The sequence below is a fragment of the Malus sylvestris genome, chromosome 11 (assembly GCF_916048215.2).
Source record: "Malus sylvestris chromosome 11, drMalSylv7.2, whole genome shotgun sequence".
NCBI classification, from domain to species: Eukaryota; Viridiplantae; Streptophyta; class Magnoliopsida; order Rosales; family Rosaceae; genus Malus; species Malus sylvestris.
The window spans coordinates 1,700,079-1,722,167 of NC_062270.1; the positions used below are offsets into that span (position 1 = coordinate 1,700,079).

The 22,089-nt window shown below is 35.6% G+C and overlaps 3 protein-coding genes across 12 annotated transcripts in view; 2 read left to right on the plus strand and 1 right to left on the minus strand.

The window, feature by feature from the left end:
- Positions 1–9,296: 9,296 nt before the first annotated feature.
- LOC126589258 (uncharacterized) lies at positions 9,297–11,312 on the plus strand. Its single transcript, XM_050254509.1, has 2 exons — positions 9,297–9,785; positions 10,841–11,312. The coding sequence occupies exons 1-2, from the start codon at positions 9,431–9,433 to the stop codon at positions 11,161–11,163; spliced, it is 678 nt and encodes a 225-aa protein (XP_050110466.1). The 5' UTR covers positions 9,297–9,430; the 3' UTR covers positions 11,164–11,312.
- Positions 11,313–11,366: 54 nt separating this feature from the next.
- The window catches only part of LOC126589255 (protein EMSY-LIKE 3-like), a 60,426-nt gene continuing 49,703 nt past the window's right edge, over positions 11,367–22,089 (minus strand). Inside the window, exons 2-12 of one of the 6 annotated variants that reach the window (XM_050254497.1) lie at positions 16,203–16,318; positions 16,013–16,075; positions 14,483–14,688; positions 14,265–14,374; positions 13,939–14,164; positions 13,635–13,829; positions 13,451–13,519; positions 12,405–12,653; positions 12,245–12,313; positions 12,099–12,162; positions 11,367–11,756 (exon numbers count right to left, since the gene is read on the minus strand). In XM_050254497.1, the coding sequence (XP_050110454.1) occupies positions 11,584–11,756; positions 12,099–12,162; positions 12,245–12,313; positions 12,405–12,653; positions 13,451–13,519; positions 13,635–13,829; positions 13,939–14,164; positions 14,265–14,374; positions 14,483–14,688; positions 16,013–16,040 (1,389 nt within the window). In that variant the 5' untranslated portion in view covers positions 16,041–16,075; positions 16,203–16,318 and the 3' untranslated portion in view covers positions 11,367–11,583. Of the gene's footprint in view, positions 11,757–11,849; positions 11,934–11,977; positions 12,163–12,244; positions 12,314–12,404; positions 12,654–13,450; positions 13,520–13,634; positions 13,830–13,938; positions 14,165–14,264; positions 14,375–14,482; positions 14,689–16,012; positions 16,524–22,089 lie in introns of those variants that run through there. The other 5 variants (XM_050254495.1, XR_007611778.1, XM_050254496.1 and 2 more) reach the window with 5 other exon arrangements.
- On the plus strand, positions 18,889–21,970 carry LOC126589264 (uncharacterized). 5 transcript variants are annotated; one of them, XR_007611779.1, is made up of 6 exons: positions 18,965–19,307; positions 19,717–19,783; positions 20,024–20,090; positions 20,362–20,425; positions 20,935–21,096; positions 21,627–21,970. XR_007611779.1 is itself a non-coding variant. In XM_050254519.1 (5 exons), exons 1-5 carry the CDS (start codon positions 19,264–19,266, stop codon positions 21,673–21,675), a joined length of 291 nt encoding a protein of 96 aa, XP_050110476.1. In that variant the 5' UTR covers positions 18,889–19,263; the 3' UTR covers positions 21,676–21,970. The 5 variants fall into 5 exon arrangements, 1 of the variants encoding a protein (XP_050110476.1); XR_007611780.1 differs by adding an exon at positions 19,544–19,587 and having other exon boundaries at positions 18,970–19,307; positions 19,717–20,090; XM_050254519.1 differs by lacking the exon at positions 20,935–21,096 and having other exon boundaries at positions 18,889–19,307.

Consider the following 22,089-nt stretch of genomic DNA (forward strand, 5'->3'; position numbering starts at 1 on the left):
TAATCATAATGGATAATGTTCTCGATAATAAAAATTTGCATTTTCTCCAAAAAAAAAAAATGATCTAACCCTATCACGGTTTTTAGGCAGTTTTGCAAAAGTGTTAAAAAATGGTCATAAATACTATATGTTTTCACCTTCACTGCACCATGACGTTTTGAAAGCTTATGTAAGACCTTTTGTTGATATTCTTGTAGCTGGAGTGCTATTTTGCTATGTTTTGGGCCTCAGTACTATTTTTGTCCGTTTATTTTTTTAGTTTTCAGATAAAATATTCTATTGAATATACATTTGTGACTCAATAAATGGCAAAGCCGCTTTTAAATTTTTTATAAAGTTTTCCTTAAACATGACGGAAAATATTTAGCAAGAATAAAAAAATTGCATTTCTCAAAATAATAGTCTAACCATCATGGTTTTTAAGCGGTTTTAAAAAACTGTTCAAAAAACTGTTAGGTTTTGAAAATTCATTTAAAACTTTTCGTTGATATTCTTAAGTATAGAGAATAGTTTCGTTAATGTTTTGGGACCCACCACTATTTGTTTCCATTTATTTTTTAATTTTTAGATAAAATATTCTATTAAATATACATTAGTGGCTCAATAAATGGTAAAACCTCTTTAAATGCCTTATAAAGCTTTTCTTAACATGTCAAAAATATTTCGCAAAAAAAAAATTGCATTTTTCTCGAATAATTTGAGCCACTTCCCATGGGGTTGTCATGTTCTAACCTGGTGTGGTTTCTTCTGCACATTTTATGCCACATGGGTTGTCCCAATCCAAGCTCCTATTACAAAGCATCTCTTAATGACAAAAATCTTCATAAAATTTATATTTTTTCACCTGCACCATACCATGAGGTTTTGAAAGTTCATGGAAGAATTTTGTTGATATTATTGTGGATGGAGTTCCGTTTCGACAATGTTTTGGGCCCCAATACCATATTTGTCCATTTATTTTTTCAGTTTTTGGCATAAGTACTCTATTAAATATATATTTGTGGCTTAGTAAATTGTAAAACCACTTTCAAATGCTTTATAAAGCCTTTCTTAACATGACAAAAATATTTCGTAAAAATGAAAAAATTGCATTTTTCTCGAATAATTTGAGCCACTTCCCACGGGGTTGTCATGTTCTAAACTGGTGTGGTTTCTTCTGCACATTTTATGCCACATGGGTTGTCCCAATCCAAGCTCCTATTACCCCACAAAAAATTTAAATAGGGTTAGAGGAAAGTTTGACTCTATCAATTATATAATTTATATTCATCAAATAACGTGTCAATAGAAGAAAAACTTTATAAAAATGTACTTAAGACGACTTTCATATTGAATGTGACAAACATACACAAATTTATATTTGTGTGATTATTCTAAAAATAACGTAAGCAGCACGTTCTATTTGAAAGTGAAAAGAACTAAAAGACATAGATTATGATGATTCATTTTCATATTGAATGTGACAAATATACACAGATTTACATTTGTGTGATTATTATAAAAATAACGTAAGTAGCACGTTCTATCTGAAAGTGAAAAGAACTAAAAGACATAGATTATGATGATTCATTTAGAAATAAATATGATGTGGTTAACAACCAAAGATTGGGGTCGAATCAAGCTTTGGGGTTCATTTTCATAGACCCGCAATCTAACACCCAAAAGGTCACGCTCACCTAAGGATATTATTATATTCTACTCACATACACATTATACAATCCCAAATAAAAAAATGAAAAAAAGGTGTTTTTGCCCAAGTTAAATGCACTTTCTCAACCAATCTACTAGGCCTAGCTTATCCCACAAGTAAATGATTGAAATAAAAATTGAGTAAATTACAAAAAAAATGTTGCCATCAAAGTTTGTTGAAGTATAAACTATTGCAAGTATAGTACAACATTCGCTACAAGATAAGGCCAAGCAGAATAACAAACAAACTCAAGCAACAACAATTGACTAGCCCTCGTAAGTGGCCGCCTACCACAGTAATGGAGAGGATGCAATTCATGAGGGGTTGAGGTAGTTGCTTATTGCCATGTTCCAATGAAACCTACAGCTCAAAATCTGCAAACCTCAATTAGGCATAGGCTATTAATTCTTTATTATTATTCATAATCAACACTATCTCAGTTAGGCATAGGCTATTAATTCTTTATTATTATTCATAATCAACACTATCTCAATTAGGCATAGGCTATTAATTCATTATTGTTATTCATTAGGCCAAATTTATTTTCAGGCTGTGGTGATACACCAATTTTAATTTGACAAACCAAAATTATTAGGATAGTGTGCCCGCCTCATCTCTTACTCTCAAGTTCGAATCCTCTTTCCTGTAAATCATATTGTTGCTGCATAGAAACAATCTAATTTTCTATACTGAAAACATGAATTAGAAATCATATACTTTAGACGATCCGTTTGATGTAACTTCATAAGAAAATATTCCCAGTCATGAACGTAAAACCAGTCTTATTGACCATGTTTTTCAGTCTAAACGCATTTAAACTTTCTACACTGTCATCATGCCAATCCAGGGACCAAATTAAGAAGCAAAATAATTACCAATAGTTATTCTTTGGGCAGTGATGTGTTGAGAAAACTTCATGTTTGCTCTTTTTTTTTTTCAGCTTTGATCTTATTTATTAACACGGTTGGTCGTCTTAAGATAAGAATCACCGTTTAAATCTTAAACTTTAAGGCCTCCTTTGATGTTTTTGTTTGGATTTGCTTGGACAACTCATTAAATTCAATGAATAGTTGATGAAAATATGAATGTCAACTTGCACATTTTGTCTAAGTAAAGGTAGAAGAGGAGAAAGAAGAATACTTCTCCCTCCTAATGCCCACAAAAATAGTAGGATTGAGAGGGACAAGTTCTCTTCATGACTTCTTTATCTTCATTTTGACAAAATATGCAAGTTGATATCCTTATTTTTATTCAAAATTCAATGAATCTAATGAATAATCCAAGCTAAGTCAATTTAGAAATCAAACGAGCCCTAAGATTCTACGCTCGGATTCTAAAATCTAATGCTTAAAGCTAAAACCAAAGCTCTAAAGGGCAATTCTATCCCTTAAAGAATTAAATATGTCAATAAAAGAGATTAAAGTTATATAAAATTGGTCATAAGATGAGATATTCTAGAAATGTTTGTCCTATAAGAAAGAACGTTAATCACGTGACGTCCTTTATAGGGAATCTCCATAGTTAGAAAAATGTCTTGACAATAACAACTAAAGACACTACGGGTTCGTTTGGATGTGCTTTTAAAATGACTGAAACCGCTTTTGGTGAAAATGTTTTTGACACCAATTCTTAGTAAAAATCTAAGTGGATCCTGGAAAAGCACTTTAAGTGCTTCCTGTAAGAAGCACATATCTGGTGCTTCTTCCAAAAAGCACTTAAAGTGCTTTTGGAACTCAAAATCAATTTACCCAAAAGCACTTTCAGACATTTTAAAAGCACATCCAAACAAGCCCTACTTTGCTCCTTACATTTAAGAAAATCATCATTCCTTTACTGTAAATCATCATCTAGCAAGTAAATAAAAGTAACTCCTTAAAACTACAAAAGAAAAAAATGTACACATTTCAAACTACAATTGTAAAGAGAAATAACTCTTTATATTTGGGTGCATTTTTTCTCTATCACACTACTACAAAATTAACTATAATTGGCGGTTCAAAAACCGACAAAAAACATATATTACTGTCGGATTTTAAGCAAAATCTGACAGAAAATGGATGCAGTGGCGGATATAATAAGCGACAGAATTGTCTGCGTCAGGAAACGAATTTTCCGACAGAAAATACTCTAAAACCGACAGAAATCCTGTCGGATATATCCGACAGTATATATATTTATTTATTATAGTTTCTGTCGGATAAAACCGACAAAAATTACTAAAAATGAATGAAATCATTCCTGTCGGATAAAACCGACAAAAAATATATTAATAAAAAAAAAATTATGCATTCACCATCTGAAACCTCGCCGGAGCTCGATTTGATGGATTCAAAATGCAGTAAGGTGTAATGTTGAAGACCTTCATCTTGATTTTGAAAACACCGTGTCTTCATTTCCATCTTACATCTTTCGTTCTCAGTCTTTGCGCTCTCTATCAGTGAACTATCGGGGGATATTTTAAGCACCGTCTCTATCCTTTTCCAGTAATCTTCATTACTTGTCATTGACTTGTGTTCCTATAGAAGACGAGAGGGTTTTCCAATGGGTCTCGTGTTGCTGCAAATGCATTAAGGAGTTACATATTTATTATATTAAGGCTATGAAAAGTATCGCCATTGAAAGTTCGTCCTTGGAGTCCTTCTCTGTTTCCAGTCGTGGTGAATCCGTCCACCTTAGTGTATCTGGTGAGAAACTTGAACAAACACCCAAAAACCCAGCAGATCCCTCCATGGGCAAGAAAACACATCAGATCCCTCAAGAACTTAAACAAACACCCACTAACCCAAGAAAACACACACAAAAGCTAATAGGGATTTCTGGCGTTTATGGGTTTTTCAGATCTAAAAGAGTGAGTGCATGTTCTTCCTCAGTACAATCTCTGAGAGTGTGAGAGTGATGGAAGCTAACTAAGGACATAGAAGGAAAGATAGGAAAAAAACAGTGTGCAATCTCGAGCAGCATCAGCATCATAATGTTGTGCTAACCGTTCTGAGCGACGACATCCGCTCGTAGCACCACCACCAACAGCATCCAACCCACTGAAACAAACAACACAAAATTATTCGACATATGAGAGACAGAGAGAGAGAGAGAGAGCGAGAGGGAGAGTGTTACCTTCTTCTTCACCATATTCGAGATAGCGAATGAACTTTGGTTGCAAGTAAATGAGGAGAGGAGAAGGAGAAGGAAATGAGGAGTGGAGAAAATGTGGAAGGGAGAAGCACCGGCGCAAGGAAAAGATGGAGATGTTATAATGTGGAAGTGTTCATTACTGTCGGTTAAAACCGACACAAATTATTTTTAAAAAATAAAAACCGACAGAAACTTCTCATTAATGTCGGTTATAACCGACACCGTCCCCTCAAAATTCCCTTTGGAAATTTTAAACTTTCCCCCAAATTTTAAAATTCCCCCCCAAAATTCACTCTGAAAATTTTAAACTTTCCCCCAAATTTTAAATTCCCCCCCCCCCAATCTTGTTGAGATTTTAAAATAATAAAATAATAATAGTTTGGTTTAATAAATAAATAAATAATATGTTTTTAAAAATTAAATAAACAATTGTTTGGTTTAATAGATAATAATCCACGTAAAATATGCGATAAAGAAACAAAAAGAGAATTGTACAATGAAAATGTCTTCACACAAACTAAATATTGTTTAATCAATACTTGAAAAACATAAATAAAAATTTAGCACAAATTACTTTTCCCACTTCAAAATTTTGGCAAATTTATGCAATCTACGAAATTAGTTTCCATGATCTAACTGTCAAACTTGTTTGTAGATACTACAAGATTGCATATGTAAAAAATCATAAAAAACAAACATTCAGAGATTACGTAACGGAACAAAAGTTTTCGACTGTTATAAACAAAAAATCACAATTTAACGGTTATTTTAGCTCCGATTTTGATGATTTTTTACAGCTACACTCCTCGACCCTATTAGAATGTAATGAATAAATTTGATCTTTAATTTAAAATATTTACACTAGTGGATACCACAAAATCTTATTTTATACTTAATAGAAGTATAATATTAACTCTTAAGTGTTTGTTTAATCTACCGTTTTGATGCAATATGCATTCTACGAAACTTTTTTCAACGATCCAACCGTCAAACTTATTTGTACACAGTCCGAGATTGCATGCGTAAAAAATCGTAAAAAACAAACATTCAGAGATTGCGAAACGGAACAAAAATTTTCGACGGTTATAAATGAAAAATCACAATTTAACGGTTATTTTAGCTCCGATTTTGATATTTTTTACAGCTACACTCCTCAACCCTATTAGAATGTAATGAATAAATTCGATCTTTAATTTAAAATATTTACACTAGTAGATACCACAAAAGCTTATTTTATACTTAATAGAAGTATAATATTAACTCTTAAGTGTTTGTTTAATCTACCGTTTTGACGCAATATGCATTCTACGAAACTTTTTTCAACGATCCAACCGTCAAATTTATTTATACACAGTCCGAGATTGCATACGTAAAAAATCGTAAAAAACAAACATTCAGAGATTACGTAACGGAACAAAAGTTTTCGACGGTTATAAACGAAAATTCACAATTTAAATGTTATTTTAGCTCCGATTTTGATGATTTTTTACAACTACACTCCTCGACCTTATTAGAATGTAATGAATAAATTTGATCTTTAATTTAAAATATTTATACTAGTGGATACCACAAAATCTTATTTTATACTTAGTAGAAGTATAATATTAACTCTAAGTGTTTGTTTAATCTACCGTTTTGACGCAATATGCATTCTACGAACTTTTTTCAACGATCCAACCGTTAAACTTATTTGTACACAGTCCGAGATTGCATACTTAAAAAACAAACATTCGGAGATTACGTAACGGAACAAAAGTTTTCAACGGTTATAAACAAAAAATCACAATTTAACGGTTATTTTAGCTCCGATTTTGATGATTTTTTACAGCTACACTCATCGGCCCTATAAGAATGTAATGAATAAATTTGATCTTTAATTTAAAATATTTACACTAGTGGATACCACAAAATCTTATTTTATACTTAATAGAAGTATAATATTAACTCTAAATGTTTGTTTAATCTACCGTTTTGACGCAATATGCATTATACGAAACTTTTTTCAACTATCCAACCGTCAAACTTATTTGCACACAATCCGAGATTGCATACGTAAAAAATCGTAAAAAAAAAACATTCAGAGATTAGGTAACGGAACAAAAGTTTTCGACGGTTATAAAAGAAAATTCACAATTTAACGGTTATTTTAGCTCCGATTTTGATGATTTTTTACAGCTACACTCCTCGGCCCTATAAGAATGTAATGAATAAATTTGATCTTTAATTTAAAATATTTACACTAGTGGATACCACAAAATCTTATTTTATACTTAATAGAAGTATAATATTAACTCTAAATGTTTGTTTAATCTACCGTTTTGACGCAATATGCATTCTACGAAACTTTTTTCAACTATCCAACCGGCAAACTTATTTGTACACAATCCGAGATTGCATACGTAAAAAATCGTAAAAAAAAACATTCAAAGATTAGGTAACGGAACAAAAGTTTTCGACGGTTATAAAAGAAAATTCACAATTTAACGATTATTTTAGCTCCGATTTTGATAATTTTTTACAGCTACACTCCTCAACCCTATAAGAATGCATTGAATGAATTTGATCTTCAATTTAAAATATTTACACTAGTGGATAATTTTTTACACTTAATAACTCTTAAATGTTTGTTAAATCTATTAAATTGATAGGATATGCATTCTACGAAACTAGTTTCAACGATCCAACCGTCAAATATGTTTGTATATACTCCGAGATAGCATGTGTAAAAAATCGCAAAAAAAAAAAAAAACATTCAAAGATTAGGTAACGGGACCGTGAGTGAAAAAAAAAATTTAAACCATTTGTTTATTTATTTTTATTTATTTATTTTTAATCAATGTAACATTTTAAAATAATAAAATAGTCAATTTCTGTCGGTTATAACCGCCACTGTTAACTTAGAAACCGCCAGAATATGTTAAAAATATTTAAAAAAAAGAATTCAAAAATATTGAGGGTTACAATAATTTTATGGCGGTTAAATCCGTCAGGAAAAATCCGCCAGTAATTTATGTCGGATATATCAGACAGAAAGTAACTTTAATCCGACAATAAATAAATTATGTGTCAGATATCTTTTATCCGTCAGAATGGCTTATTAACCATCAGGATTGTCCGACACCTAAAGCTAATATTGTAGTTGTGTCACACTTCAATGGTGATAATGTTCACCACCCTAATTATTATAATTGAATGAGTTTGAATTTTGAGATTTGTGTTTATCCACTACATAAGTTTTGAATTTTAAATTCATCCAACGGTGGTAGAGTGATAAGCATCATCATCGTGTGATGAGGAAAAATATTCTTCTATATTTAAGGAGGAAATTACTTACCGACAAATAAAGAAATGGATCCACCCAAAAACAGTAATTTGCTCTATCACGCATAATCATTAAGTTAGTTTTCGGTTAGTTTAAAGCCCAAAGGGTGCGTTTGGTACGCAGACGGAACGGAACGGGACAGGACGGGACGAGACGGAACGAAACGGAGGTTCGTGTTATGTTTGGTACGCGTAGGACGGAACAGTTTGGATTTCGTGTTAAATGACTAACTTAGCCTTGTTTGTACAATTGCTGAGTGCGAGTATGAACTCAAACAATCAGACTCCAGTTTTCGTTTTCCTTCGTTTTCTCGGCAACCAATCCAGTTTCAGATCTCGTCACCAGCAAACCCTCCAATCAATTTCAGATCTCGTCACCAGCAAACAATTACAAGAAGAAAAAAAAAAGAAAAATCCCAAAATCAAACACAGAAAAATCCCAAAATCAAACACAGAAAAATCCCAAAATTCAATTCAATCAATTTCTGCAGCTTCGTCATCGTCCTCCCTGCAGCGTCGTCATCGTCTTCCCTGCAGCGTCGTCATCATCCTCCGTGCAGCGTCGTCGTCGTCGTCGGCCTGGCTATGGTGACGGCGCCAGAGAAGAAGAGGGGTTGCTGGTGACGGCTCCATGGTGACGGCGCCGGAGAAGAAGAGGGTTTGCTGGTGACGGTGGTGACGGCGCCGGAGAAGAAGAGGGGTTGCTGGTGACGGCTCCATGGTGACGGCGCCGGAGAAGAAGAGGGTTTGCTGGTGACGGTGGTGACGTCGTCGTCGTCGGATGGGTTTGCTGGGATTGGGTTACTGGGTTTGTGGTGGATGAAGAGGGAGGTTACAGGAAAGAAGGGATTGGGTTACTGGGTTTGTGGTAGAACAGAGGGAGGTTACGGGAGAGAAGGGAGGTAGACAATGTAATTAATGAAAAATAAAAGGGGTATTGTTGTCCAAAAAAAAAAAAAATTTGTCCCACGGGATGGAAAAACCTGTTCCAGGGGGGGGAGGGGGAACCAAAATCTGACCCTTTTTCGTTCCGTGGGACGCGCGTTCCACACAATTTTAACGCACCAAACGTGGGACGGAACCGTTCCGTCCCACTCTGTTCCGTCCCATCCCACGTACCAAACGCACCCAAAAGGAACACAAAGCATGCATCCTTATCCCAATCCCATGTCGAGTGTAGGGGCTACCAGTTTTCTCACTAGCTAGCCCAACAACTTCCGTTCTACATTGCCCAACCAACCTGATAGCAGTCACCTCCTCCTCTCTCTCTCTCTCTCTCCATCCTGGATGCTAAACTGCACGGTGGAGTCCTGCACAGTTGAGACCAGCGATGGAGTCAAGCTCAGCACTCGGCTCTTCAAACCCAGAGAAGAAGAAGACATCAAGGAGGGCAGCCATGTGGTGGTTCTGGTGCACCCATACTCCGTCCTTGGCGGCTGCCAAGGCCTGTTGAGAGGAATAGCAGCTGGGTTGGCAGACAGAGGTTATAAAGCTTTGACCTTTGACATGAGAGGGGTTGGGAGGTCAACAGGGAGGGCTTCTCTCACTGGGTTTGCAGAAATTAAGGATGTGATTTCTGTGTGCAAATGGGTCTGTGAGAATCTATCAGCTGATAGGATTTTGTTGGTGGGTTCTTCTGCAGGTATAAATATTTTTTAATTTTTCTGCACTTTTAGAATATGTTTCTGCAATTTTTATTGGATTAAGCATGTTGGTTATAAATTAAATGGGGTGTTTACATGTAATTAGTTGATGAATTTCTTGTTTAATTGGTTTAGGTTGATGATTTTGTTGATCTGTACTGGATTGTGTTTTAGTTTTTGGTGGTTAAAAGATTGCCTCTTTTATTGGTTTGGTGAATTGGTTTGTAGATCTGTAATTTGAATATTAGTTTGCAGAAGTGATCAGAATGTTATTTAGATACCAGCTAATTAATTTTGGAAGCATTGACGAAAAATTGAAGTTGGCTTTGGATTTCAAGGAGAATTGATTGTTTGAGGCAAGGATTTCGTTTTCTAATGTTAGATTTCTCATATGGTGTGATGAACATGAAGTTGGGATTTCATTTGGTAATGTTCTTTGGAGAATTTATTATTTCCGAGTTTCGTGTTTCTGATCAAACTGTATTTCGATCATTCAAAAGTTGGGATTTTGATCACATTCAAAGCAAATGGAACTGTGGTGAAGAATGTTATGTGCAACTATGATATGTGTCTCTAGGTACTTGAGCTGTGATTCGATAAAATCCAGTAGTGTTATAATTTCGAATTTCTCTGTAAATTGATGAACGTTTTGGATAGGTCTATTACTACAGCCTCTCACTGCTGCTCCTTCACTTACATACCTCTCTGTTGGTTCTAATTCCAAATTGCGATTTTTGGTAATCGTTGTCTTGTTTATGCTCTCCAGTAATTCCAATATGAACATAGATAGGAGGACATAAGTAAAAGTCCCGAGGTCAAACAGTTTTAGTGAGAAATAGATGGTTTTTCTGCAAATAATCTTGTGATAAACTATGAAGCATGATCTAGGATCTTTCTGGTATGAACTGCGTAGCGTTATTGTAGGCTTGGTCGTTAAATATAGGATGTTATTCATAGTCCTGTCAGTTTTGTCAGTTTAACGATCATCCTAGTCAGGGGTAACATAATTTCCTCGTATGTATAATCTAAAATTTTCGTCTGGTGTATGGTGTAGGTGCCCCAATTGCAGGCTCCGCGGTAGATCAGATAGAACAAGTCGTGGGCTATGTTAGTCTGGGGTATCCTTTCGGCATGCTTGCCTCAATCCTTTTCGGGAGACACCACAAAGCCGTACTACAATCCTCAAAACCCAAACTCTTCGTAATGGGGACTCAGGATGGGTTCACGAGCGTGAAGCAGTTAAAGAACAAGCTAAGTTCTGCAGCCGGTCGTGTTGAAACGCACCTGATTGAAGGAGCAAGCCACTTCCAAATGGAAGGCCCTGCTTATGATGCACAGATGGTGAATCTTATCCTTGAATTTATTGCTTCATTGTAGATAATCAACCATGTGTAATGGAGTTGTTCATTTCAGAACTGATCGGATCTTTCCACGCCGATCAGATCCTCGTTAGCATTGTGCTGCTGTTGTGCGTATACGCTAACTTGTTACCCTGTGTAATTTGTAGGAGCTTAGTTGGTTTCCTATGTGCCTTCAGTGTATAATTTAAGCTGCTGTCTCGGTAAATTTGAGAGAGAGAGAGAGAGCACCGTTAAATCAATCTTTACACAGGCAAGTGTCAACCGGTACAACCCCGAAAACATAAGTTACAGCAAGCGTTATCTCAACATAAGGTTAAACTAAAACTGAAACGAAACCTAAAACTTAGGCTAAGCATCCGCTTGACTTGTCATCGAATCAGAATATGGCACAAATAGTACAAGAAGGAATGTAACTGGATGTTACATTTCTCAAATGTCATATGTCGTTGCCCTCAAAACGTTGGTCATCAGATGCAATTCTGCCCTCCCTTGTCATTTTATTGCCATTTGAGCCGTCAACTGCCCGACCTTCAGCCATCTCGTCATACTGCCGCTTTCTCCATCCTCGTTCTTGGTCTAGTGATTGTCTTTGAGAGAATGTATGTTCATCTGTTTTGAAGCCAAAGAAGGAAGAAAAATGGCACATTGGTTATAAGCAAAAATTAATTAGACGTTGTGCAGCCGTACTGCTTCAGAGATGCATTCACTGCAATAATTTGCGGAAAAATATATACGTAACACGGTAGCAAGATGACGTGCTTCCACCTCACTAATGTAAAACACAAGATTTGTGATTATTTTTAACCTTGATTAAAAAAATTAGAGATAAAATTTAAATGGAGTTGTACACAGTAAGTACCAGTCAAATCTGGCTAATCAGGACTAAAGATACAACACAAGGCAGTGGAGCTTTAGTATTATAGAACATGGGTTAATGCAATTAGTTATTACCGCTTTCAACGTCAGATGCATCTTCGAGTCTTGTAATTGCATCGACCAGTGCCTGTTCATGCTCCTGCGTTTTAAATAAACCATTACAATCCCGCCAATAAAAGAACATCACACAAATAAAGCATAAAAGATGCTTGAATTCATACTTTGAGAACTTTCTTGGCTTTCTCAATCTCCATGGGGTCGGGATGGCTGGCTCTGAAAACCCTTTCCACCTATAGTTTCAAGCAAAGCGGGCAAAACAAGTTACGACCAGCTAATATGAGGAAAAGCGGGTAAGAAAAAACTTAATAGTTGTACTCATACCTCTTTAATCAACGAATCTGTATGAAGTATTTCAATATCGCTCATTGCCTTCCTGCCAATGCCATTTAGCTGCGGGGGCAAATCCTTCTTGGAACCCTTTGCAGTCCCTCTACCTCTTCCTGCACCTGAAACTAAACCGCCACGTGCCATGGACTTTTTGTTCCCTCGGCCAGGTCCAGGGCCAGGTCGACCACCTTTACGAGAAATCCCAGGATCATCAGCTTCCCACCGAATATCTTCAGGAGATATCTATGCCATTAGAAGGTACAATAACGATTAGCAAAAAGCAATCGGGAAATGAGCTCACAAGGCAAATCACAAACACAATTCAATGGGCCACAAGGTCCACAATCCATTACACTATCAGTACAATGTTAAGCACGTATTCGGTCTCCCACCACCGTTGTTCATCCCTCTTCCCCATATCTTAAGCACAAAAAGTGAAATAAAAAACTAAAAACTATATGGTTATCAAACGCACCAACGGTGAAATATATAAGAACACTGCCCAGTATAAAAAAACACAAGCTTTTGATATGAGGATTTACATACTGATAATGAGGTAACTCAAAATCAATCTGCATTCGTTATTATAAATAAAATGGTTAATGAATTGAAAAACTTAGCATTTAAGTTTCAATCATCTTAATGCCACCAGTAGTGCAGGACGTACTTCAATGTTTTTTTGTCACTCAAAAACCTATTCCATTAAAATCAATTGCAAAAATAAGCACAGAAAAGCAAAGCAACTTCAGATTCTCCTGACAGTGGAAATCATTTGTTTTTTCAGTTTTCAGTCGACAATAGATGGGATAGGGCGGGGGGAATCAAGCTGGGACCTCGGGTATAGAGGTAAATGCTCTTCACCACCAGAGCTATAAACCCGCAAAACTCATTTATAATGTGCAAAAACGTAAGAACAAAAAAATAAAAAATAAAAAAAAACTTTTATTTTGAGATTTGAAATTTAGTTATTTATGAGACAGACTATATCCTACAAAAGGATAAAAGGCCTACAAAAGAAACGAGAATCAGTTGCAGTATACCTCTTTTAGATTGACCCATTCCCATGTCTCATCCACTGTACCAATATCATAAACCAGAGCATGTAGACCCTGCCAACGTTTGACAATTATTAGACTTCACAAAGATTTATATTGGAGTCGTGTGGTCAAACTGCTAATTACTAATGCTTAATCAGGTTCAGATGAATTCACAACAAGAGCATACCTCAGCACGGTTGAAATTAGTTATAACAGCCTCATAGAAGTGGTTGTCTTCAGGCCACCTTGTCCAAACCTTTCTTCCTACTAACGGATTACTAGTTTCTCCCTCAGCAGGCTCACTCTCCAAAAAGGCACCAGCGGGACCTCGATTAGCGGCCTGGGGCCTTAGAGGAATATTTGCGGAAGGGTACTGTGTGGACTTCAAAAGCAGGCAACAAACTCCATTGAAAAAGAATAGGTAAAAACAAATCTAAGAATATATATACAGCATAGGACCATTTTCTCAACCCAGAATTATTTCAACTTACAGATTTTGGTTTCTTGTTCCGAGGTCCTGGAGGAGGACCTCGTCTCAAGGCTGAAGAGGATGGTTGCATGGATGGAGGCAGTGCAGGAGTTGGAGCACCGAGGGATAAGGACTGTGATGTTTTCTGTTTCTTCCGTGATGCTGAAACAGTTGGACTAGGTAGGGGGTCATGAACAGGCTGAGCAGCATTAAGTGTACCAGGTTGAAGCCCACTTTTTCTCCATTGCCTAGTAGTATATAATATAACATGTCTCATAAAAAATGCAGAGCTATCCAAACATAATACATATTTGGTGCTCAAACCAACATGGGATAATATTATCAGACCTTATTCTCTGGATCATGTCATCGGCATGGACCCTGGACAAAAGTTCTCTGTGCTCCTCATCAGATACTCTCAGCTCCTTTCTAAGATTTGTCATTAAAGTTTCCTTATCCTGTAAAGTACATTAGAACTGACTTTCAGGCCTAAGTTTACACAAATAATACTTTGATCCTAAGGAAAAGAAAAAGAAGAAACAACAAATAGTTAATCAAACAGCTACCCAGGTGATGGCATCAGATTGAGCACTAAATGCCCTTAGAAGTGAACAGTACGCTTCTTGCTCAATGCGGTGAATCTGGGTTTCCATGTCACCATGCATCCTAGGTAATGGAGCAGAACTGACGGCTGCAGATCTTCCATTCCCAGAAGTTCGGCCTCCTCTTTGAAACCTATTTTGATGAGACGGCGGAAAGTCATCGTCCGTTCCTGCAAATGTTTCAGAGCATAGCAAACTATTATTTCTAGCTTCAGTAACAAGCCCCTTAGGTTTTTCAAGAACTTTGCAATAGCAAAGCATAAAATCCTTTTTATTTCTAAGGCCTTTGTCCCCGCCAATAGCCACCTTCTTCAATTATACACATGTCTATATGCACGCAACATATAATAGCACGCTATTTCTTGTATCTGTGCCTCACAAAGTAGGCATAAACTATATGTATATAGAAATAAGGATCTTATATTCCAGAGTCCAGGCAAGCCACGTAAGAATGTGTTCCTTCCTCAAAATGTATCCTGACACTAGCATAAAAAGAACTAAAAATGAAAATCATACCAACATGTTCTGATAATACAGAAGATGGGTTCTAGAAGCATGCACGGTCCACTAAAAATGTTGCTATAGCATCCAAGAGCAGTATCAACGTTAAATAACAGCCTTGCAGGTATTTAAAACAAAAACATTATAATATGCTTAAAATACATCTTTCATTATTTCTACACTAAACTAAAGCATCCTTGGTTAAACTAATAGAAGCCATAACTTAGCATTAATTATCAACTTTACTGAATCGCTAAAACCCAACCAACAACAACCACACGAAATGTGGCCAATATGAAAACTCTTAATGCCAGTAGGTTTCTTTTCTCAAACAATTAGCCACTTTCTCCAACACAGTGACCTTGGCTAGAATCAGAATAGCAGGACCTAACTACCATTTACCAAATTCCACAGAGAATTACGAGTGAATTTAATCCCTAGAGGATGAAAAAACAATTCCAAGCAACAAAAAAGAGTAACTATCTTTTGGGTGTCCACCCAGTGTTCAGAATGCAAATATACAAGGTTCAAAACAACAAGCAAGACTAACTTACAGACGGGAAGAATGGAATACCCGAATCGGAGTCAATCTTCAAATAATGGCATCAAAGTACATGTTGTGGGAGAACTTAAAGGTCTTACGTGGTGTTTCCAAACCAACTTATAAGAAGTAAAAGAAAGACCAAAGCCGAATACAAAATCCTATTACCTCGGAGCACAAGCCGGGTACACTACATTACAATTAAATTTTCTTCTAATTCCACCATGGTCGACCAAAGAAGTTGAATTTCAAGACAAACCCACTAAAATGATGAATTCAAGAGTAAAAAAGTACATCCAGAGCACTAATTAAACCCAAATTCTACCACACCTAACATAAATTCAAGAGTTTGAGTCAAATTACTCTGAGAACCAATAGATTACACAATGGAAGAACAAAGGTACTTAAAAACCAAAATTGAAAAACAGATAAGCAAATTCAACTTGGCTTACCACTGCTATCAGAGAGCTCGTAGTCCATCACCGCTCCCCAAAACCAAGACTTTCGCTAAAAACCTAGCAAACCCACGTCGAAAGTCGATCAATTTAGCAAACCCACGTCGAAAATTCGATCAGTTTCATCGAGAACTTGAACTTGCACCCACTGGTACCCTCCAAAACAGATCAATTCGCCGAATTTTACCTAATTTCAAGCACAGTGCGGTCCCAAAACCTCATAGAAGTTGAAATTAGGGCACCAAGAGTGATGGAGAAGGCGATCGATTGACGTCAATGCGAGCGAATTGGGAATTGGAATACCTGTGTTAATTGTGGGGCATAAATAGAATTTCGAAGAGATGTGGGGTGAAGAGAGTGGGGATTGGACTTGGAGTGTGAATTCGAAGAAATTGAACTCCGGCAGACGGATTGGAGATTGGAGATTGGAGATAGGTCGGAAGGGAAGTCGCGGACTTCAAACTAGTTCTTGTGGCGCCCTAATGTTTTCAGTTAATAGTTCAGTTTCAGTTCCGTGTTTCCTATTGGCTGTTGGTTTTTATTTCGGGAAGCCATGTGGAGCTCAAATGTGGGCCCCACATGCGTGCCATGTCAGCGGACTAAGCGGAGGAGTTTTCATGCCACATCGAACCTTTTTAAAGTATGAGGACTATTTGATTTAAGGTGACTTTAATGAAAAGTTAAAGTTTTTAAATTTTTTTTATTACTTTTTCTAATATTATTTAATATTTTTACATTAAAAAGTTAATTATAGTATTATTCAATATACTTTTTATTTTATTTTTATCGTTAAAATTCAAAATTTTCAAAATTTTTTCATTAATTTTCCTTTGATTTTAATGATACATATTTGCACATGATAATATATTATTATAAATGCTCTCATAAGGTCCTCATTTTGAGGACATGTGATGACGTCTTTTATATGAGCTATTGGATCAGTTTAAAGATAACAAAATGATGAGGTTATATAATCTTGTTATACCTAAACAAATTGCATAGAGCGAGTTAATTAAAAACAATAATTAAGGGTTCACGCGTTAATTCTTTCTAGTCAACAGAGAGGTCTTTCTCCAATAAAGGTTTTTTCTATGAGCATTTTCAAGTAGGTTGAACTTTGAAGGAGAGCAGCGAGCACATACTTCAAATTTCGTAGAGTCCTTGGAAAATTAAAATTCTCTTTCAAGCTTCTATAAGGTATTTTCTTTGTGGTTGTATTGATTTCAACCTTTCTTTGAGTTGTTCTTGAACTCGTGAGCGATTGCATGATTTTGTTAACGCCCTCTCAACTTGATTCTCCAATTTTAGATTCTTCTTCTTGTTGATAAAAAAAAGATGGTGCTATCCATATACCTGCTTTTACCCCTTACACACTTCTCTAAATTTCTGACCGTTGGATCGAGTTAATTGAAGAAGATCAATAACAAAAAATTAACAGAGTGTGTGGAAGGTAAAAATGTGTGTTTAATTATCACTACCTAAAAAAAATTGACGTGGTACCGGTTCAAGCCCAACTCCATTTTTTTTTTTTTGCATCAGTTTTAATTTTTGCTTTTTTGCCACTCAGTGCTACGGTTTGGTGATATCCCTCTTCACTTGGAAGTGAGAAGTCTTAGGTTCGAATCTCGTGAATAGCGAATTCAACACCAAATTAGGTTGCTCATTGTGTGGCTTAACCTAACTCCTCCTCCCACTAGTGTAAAAATATCGATTGAAAAATTTCAGGAATTTTTTTCTTGAAATAAGTTAACTATGTTTTAAAAAGAATTTTTTCAATGTTAATTGCAAATTGTACGATGGAAGAACAAGTTGCAGATGAACGTAAACCCAAAGTTGGCCAATAACTTGTTTCATGATTTTTACAATTATTATGCATGAGAAGTTAGATTTAGTGTCAGAATGGGTTCAAGTAAGAAGAAAAAAGGAGCGAATGAGATTACCTAGAAATAATTTGTTTGTTTAAAGGAAGGTGTACCAGATGAGACTTATCAGAAGACAAAGAAGAATACGTCAACCAAAGAAGAAAGGAATCTTGGATCAACATGTGTGTGTTGTAAGGCCAAGTAAAACATTTCTCGTGACAAGTCTAGGACAAAGTGGTCTACTTGTAACTTTGAACAATGTCATAATCATGTACTTTCAACCCCTACAATGGTACGCCTACTACATTTACACCGCAAAGTTTCGAAAGCAAAGAAGCTTTACATGGAAAGACTACGTAGTGCAAATGTATCTACAAGTCAACAATTCAGAATAATGAAGAATGAGGCAAGTGGAATTGCAGATGTTGGATGTACTACCAAAGATTTGAGAAAGGTTGAAAGAGATTTAAAGAAAAAAAGTCAAGGGACATGAATAATTTGATTTAGAAAAGATAAAGAAACCAACCTTTATATTTCGAAGTTGATAGAGATAAGGAAAATAGGTTCATCCCATTTTTGGGTTGATTCCACTTCAAGAAAAGCTTACTTATTTTTTTGGTGATGTAGTTGCTTTTGATACGACTTACAACACAAATAAGGGATAACCATCACAACCAGACAATTATATTTGGGTGTGGTTTCATTTTATCATTCAGGTTGCCTCTTCTGAGAAAGTTTCTGGCTCCATCCATGGATGGAAGGGTAGGCAGAAACATTAATCTCCCAACAACCAAATATAAAACTTAAATGTACTTTAGGTACAAAAGAAAATTATATATATACTAAACGCCTAACATTGTGGTTAATACCCTTTGTGTCCTTTTTACTGTTCATTCGCAAGTGTTCTTCCTTTTTTACCCTTTATTTGTTTCTGTCATCACTGTTCATTCTACAGTAGAATGGCATTTTTGTCCCTGTTGTGCAACAGGGGTTCTTTTATTCGTTTGTGCCTGAAATTGAAGGAGCGGAAAAACTGGGTTGTTCGGGAGACTTCTTTCTACAATTTGATTTTGTCACCTGGCGGCTTAGCATAATGACACGTGTTGAGTGGGACGCGTGTCACTTTACCCATCTCCTCTTTCTCTGCTTTTGCTTTGCTTTAGTTTTTTGTCTCCTCTTCCAGACTCCTCCATCCTTATTCCTCAACTTTGGACAACATCTCCTCCGCTCCATCTCCTAGCTATCTTTTTCTCTCTATTTTTTCTCCGACTTCTTTTTTATTTGTTAATATCGATTTGTTTCCGTTTATAAATGATTCTCATCTTTTTTTTTTTGCAGTTTTCTATGAAGGTTTATTTGCAGTTTTCTATGAAGGTTTAGTTGAACATGGGGAAATCAAGAGTTGATGCTCACAGAAAAACTGATGCGAAGTGAGATTATGTTTTTTATTTCCGTTTTGTTATGAATTTTCACAACTTTTTGCGATTTGATTCAAGATCTCGATATGAACCGTCAATTTTGAATTTTTGTTTAATTTTCTGTACACCTGTTGGTTGCATGTCCAAGAAATTTCTTTTTTGGGTATCTTCATTGTCCAAGTTCTTGATAAGTTTCTGTATCTTTGAGAATCCGTTATTTATCATTTCTCCGTCAATGATTTTGACAGGCTGGTTCTTGAGTTTCTCTGTCTTGATTATACTTATCATCAATGTAAGTGAAAACAAATATAAAGTTGTACTGCGAACTTGACTTTTGAAAAGATCACCACAAGCTCTGTTTGATATTAACCACATATCTCATCTTTATTTGTGTGTCGGTGTTGGTTTCTGATTTTCATAGGTTGAAGAGTAAACGTGGAGATGCGAGCAAGGAGGTTGCGAAGGATCCGAACAAGCTTAAGAGGCCTGCAAGTGCCTTATTCGTTGTCATATACGTTTCGTTTTTCCAATGATTTACTTTTTGTAATTTATGAATTTTTCGTTAAATTTTATCTAGAGAGGATTTTTTGGCTAAAAATTTTTAAGATTTATTTTCCACTTTGTTTCGATTTTTGGACCTCTTGGTGTTTCAAAGACACAAACCAACACACAACCCACATATTAATAACATTATCACTCCTACCTGTTAATTTTATTATTTTTTTCAGATAAAATTTGAGGCCAAAGTTGTTCGCTTTTTTAGTTTCTGCTGCTGCTCGGCTGCCTTCAGACTATGTAATGAACTCTTCTTCCCCAAATATCTCTTCTTCTGATTGTATAATCTTCATGGTCTGTTTGGGCTGTTCGGTTTTCAATTGGATTCTCTCTGTTGGTTCTGTGTTTGAATTTGGAAAAATACATATGTTGCTTTTATAGTTTGATTAACAATTCTATTAGAATTGGCTAATTCTTTTACTAATCATTCGTTTGTACTCATATTTCTAACGTTGGAGGTTTATTCTAATTTAAGATGGAAATTGATGTTATGAAGAGTTTAAAATGTCAGGTCGAAACACTGTCTTTCTGCATGCAACTGAGCTTCTCAATTTCTTAATTTCTAAACATTTGAGGTACTCTTCTTCTTAACAATGCGTTCTCTCCACTTCCTTATCATGAGTTTGGTCACCGAGAGAGTGGAGAATGATTTCCTGAGTTCTCTTGCGTTGATTATTTAAGACTGAAACTAATGATGCCTTTGTTGAGGAATAAGCTTTTAAATGAAACTAAGCTGCAGAAACAAAGTCCAGGGTAAGTTGAGGGGTTTGAGAGGGTAAAAGTGGGATAATGAAGGGTTAGAGAGGAAAGTAAGGGTGGGACTAGGTGAAGGTTTGATGGAAGCTAACTCTTATATATGATGTCGTTGAAAAACAAAGTCAAAGATAAGTTGACGGGTTTGAGAGAAAGTAAAGGTGAGATTAATTGGAATTAGGCCATTCACTAGAATGGATATATTCTTATGTGTATTTGGAATACAAAGTAGTATAATATGTGATATATGTGGTTTATAATTTCTATACTTTTTCTTATGTCTTTTTATGCCTTGGTCCAATTACCTTTTGAATTCAATCTGTTTTTTTAGAAACTTGGTTGCAAGAAAAAGTTGGAAGGGCAACATAATTGGAAAATTGGGTTACAACAATCACCCTCTAAACTGCAGAGGAGTCTGCATTTGAAGTTCTTTTCGACTGGGATGAGAAGATTGGAGCCCCGAGAGCATTCATAATTAGAAATGAGCATCAGAGTGAGTTTTATTTGAGTTGATTACTTACCTTTATGTGCATTTTTGGTTTGGCTCTTATTTGAAATATTTTTCTAATTGTGATCATTGTGCTTCATGTTTTGTTAGGATTTTGATATTCTAATTTCTTTGTATAAGATTAGTGTATGTGTTAGGACTTTTGGGTTTAGTCATTTTTGTATACTATCACAAGATATGTGCTTGCACTTGCTAATCTTTTTTGCTATGGTTGTATAAATATGATATTGATGTGGTTATAAGAAATAAGAAAGTGACTTCAAATGCCCATTTCATTTGAGTCTTATCTGTTCCGTCTGAATATTAATAATCAGATCAAATTCTTTGACCTAAGCCGTAAATTTTGTGGGTTGAAAAAAAAAAACACTCTGAATTATGTGAAGTGGAATGAAACCATAGGTTTTTGTAATACATTTGGAAATGAACATTATTATGCTTTTGTAATATGATGCTCTCTTAATTTTATTAAGTAATTTGTTTCTGTAATACGATGATCTCTTAACTTGCTTTTGCAGATCTTCTTTGGTTCCTATGCTAGCTTTGTGTGTCTCCATCTCCAAATAATTTAGTTGAAAATCACTAATACGCATGCAAATTTGAAAGGGTTTTGATCTTTCGATGAGTTTAAAATGTTTGTTGGTGGTTGGTTGTATTGCTGTCAAATATTTGTTGGATAGTTTGGAATGGAGAAGTTCGTTGATTTAGAGAAACTGAATACACAAGGAATTTGGAAGAGTTTTTGGTCTTATATTGGTTTAACTACTTTTTTGACAATCACGAGTACTGGAGGGAACTTTTGGTGTTCCATTGAACAATTTTTGTCATATTTTATCAATGTAAATGACACAATATTTCTTAACGGTTTTTTGCATGTAAATAGCCCAAAGTTCCATAACCTTTTGTATGTAAGTACTGCTGTTGATCGAAAATCACAAAAACTACCCAAGTGGAATGTGTAATATTCTATGTACGTAGATA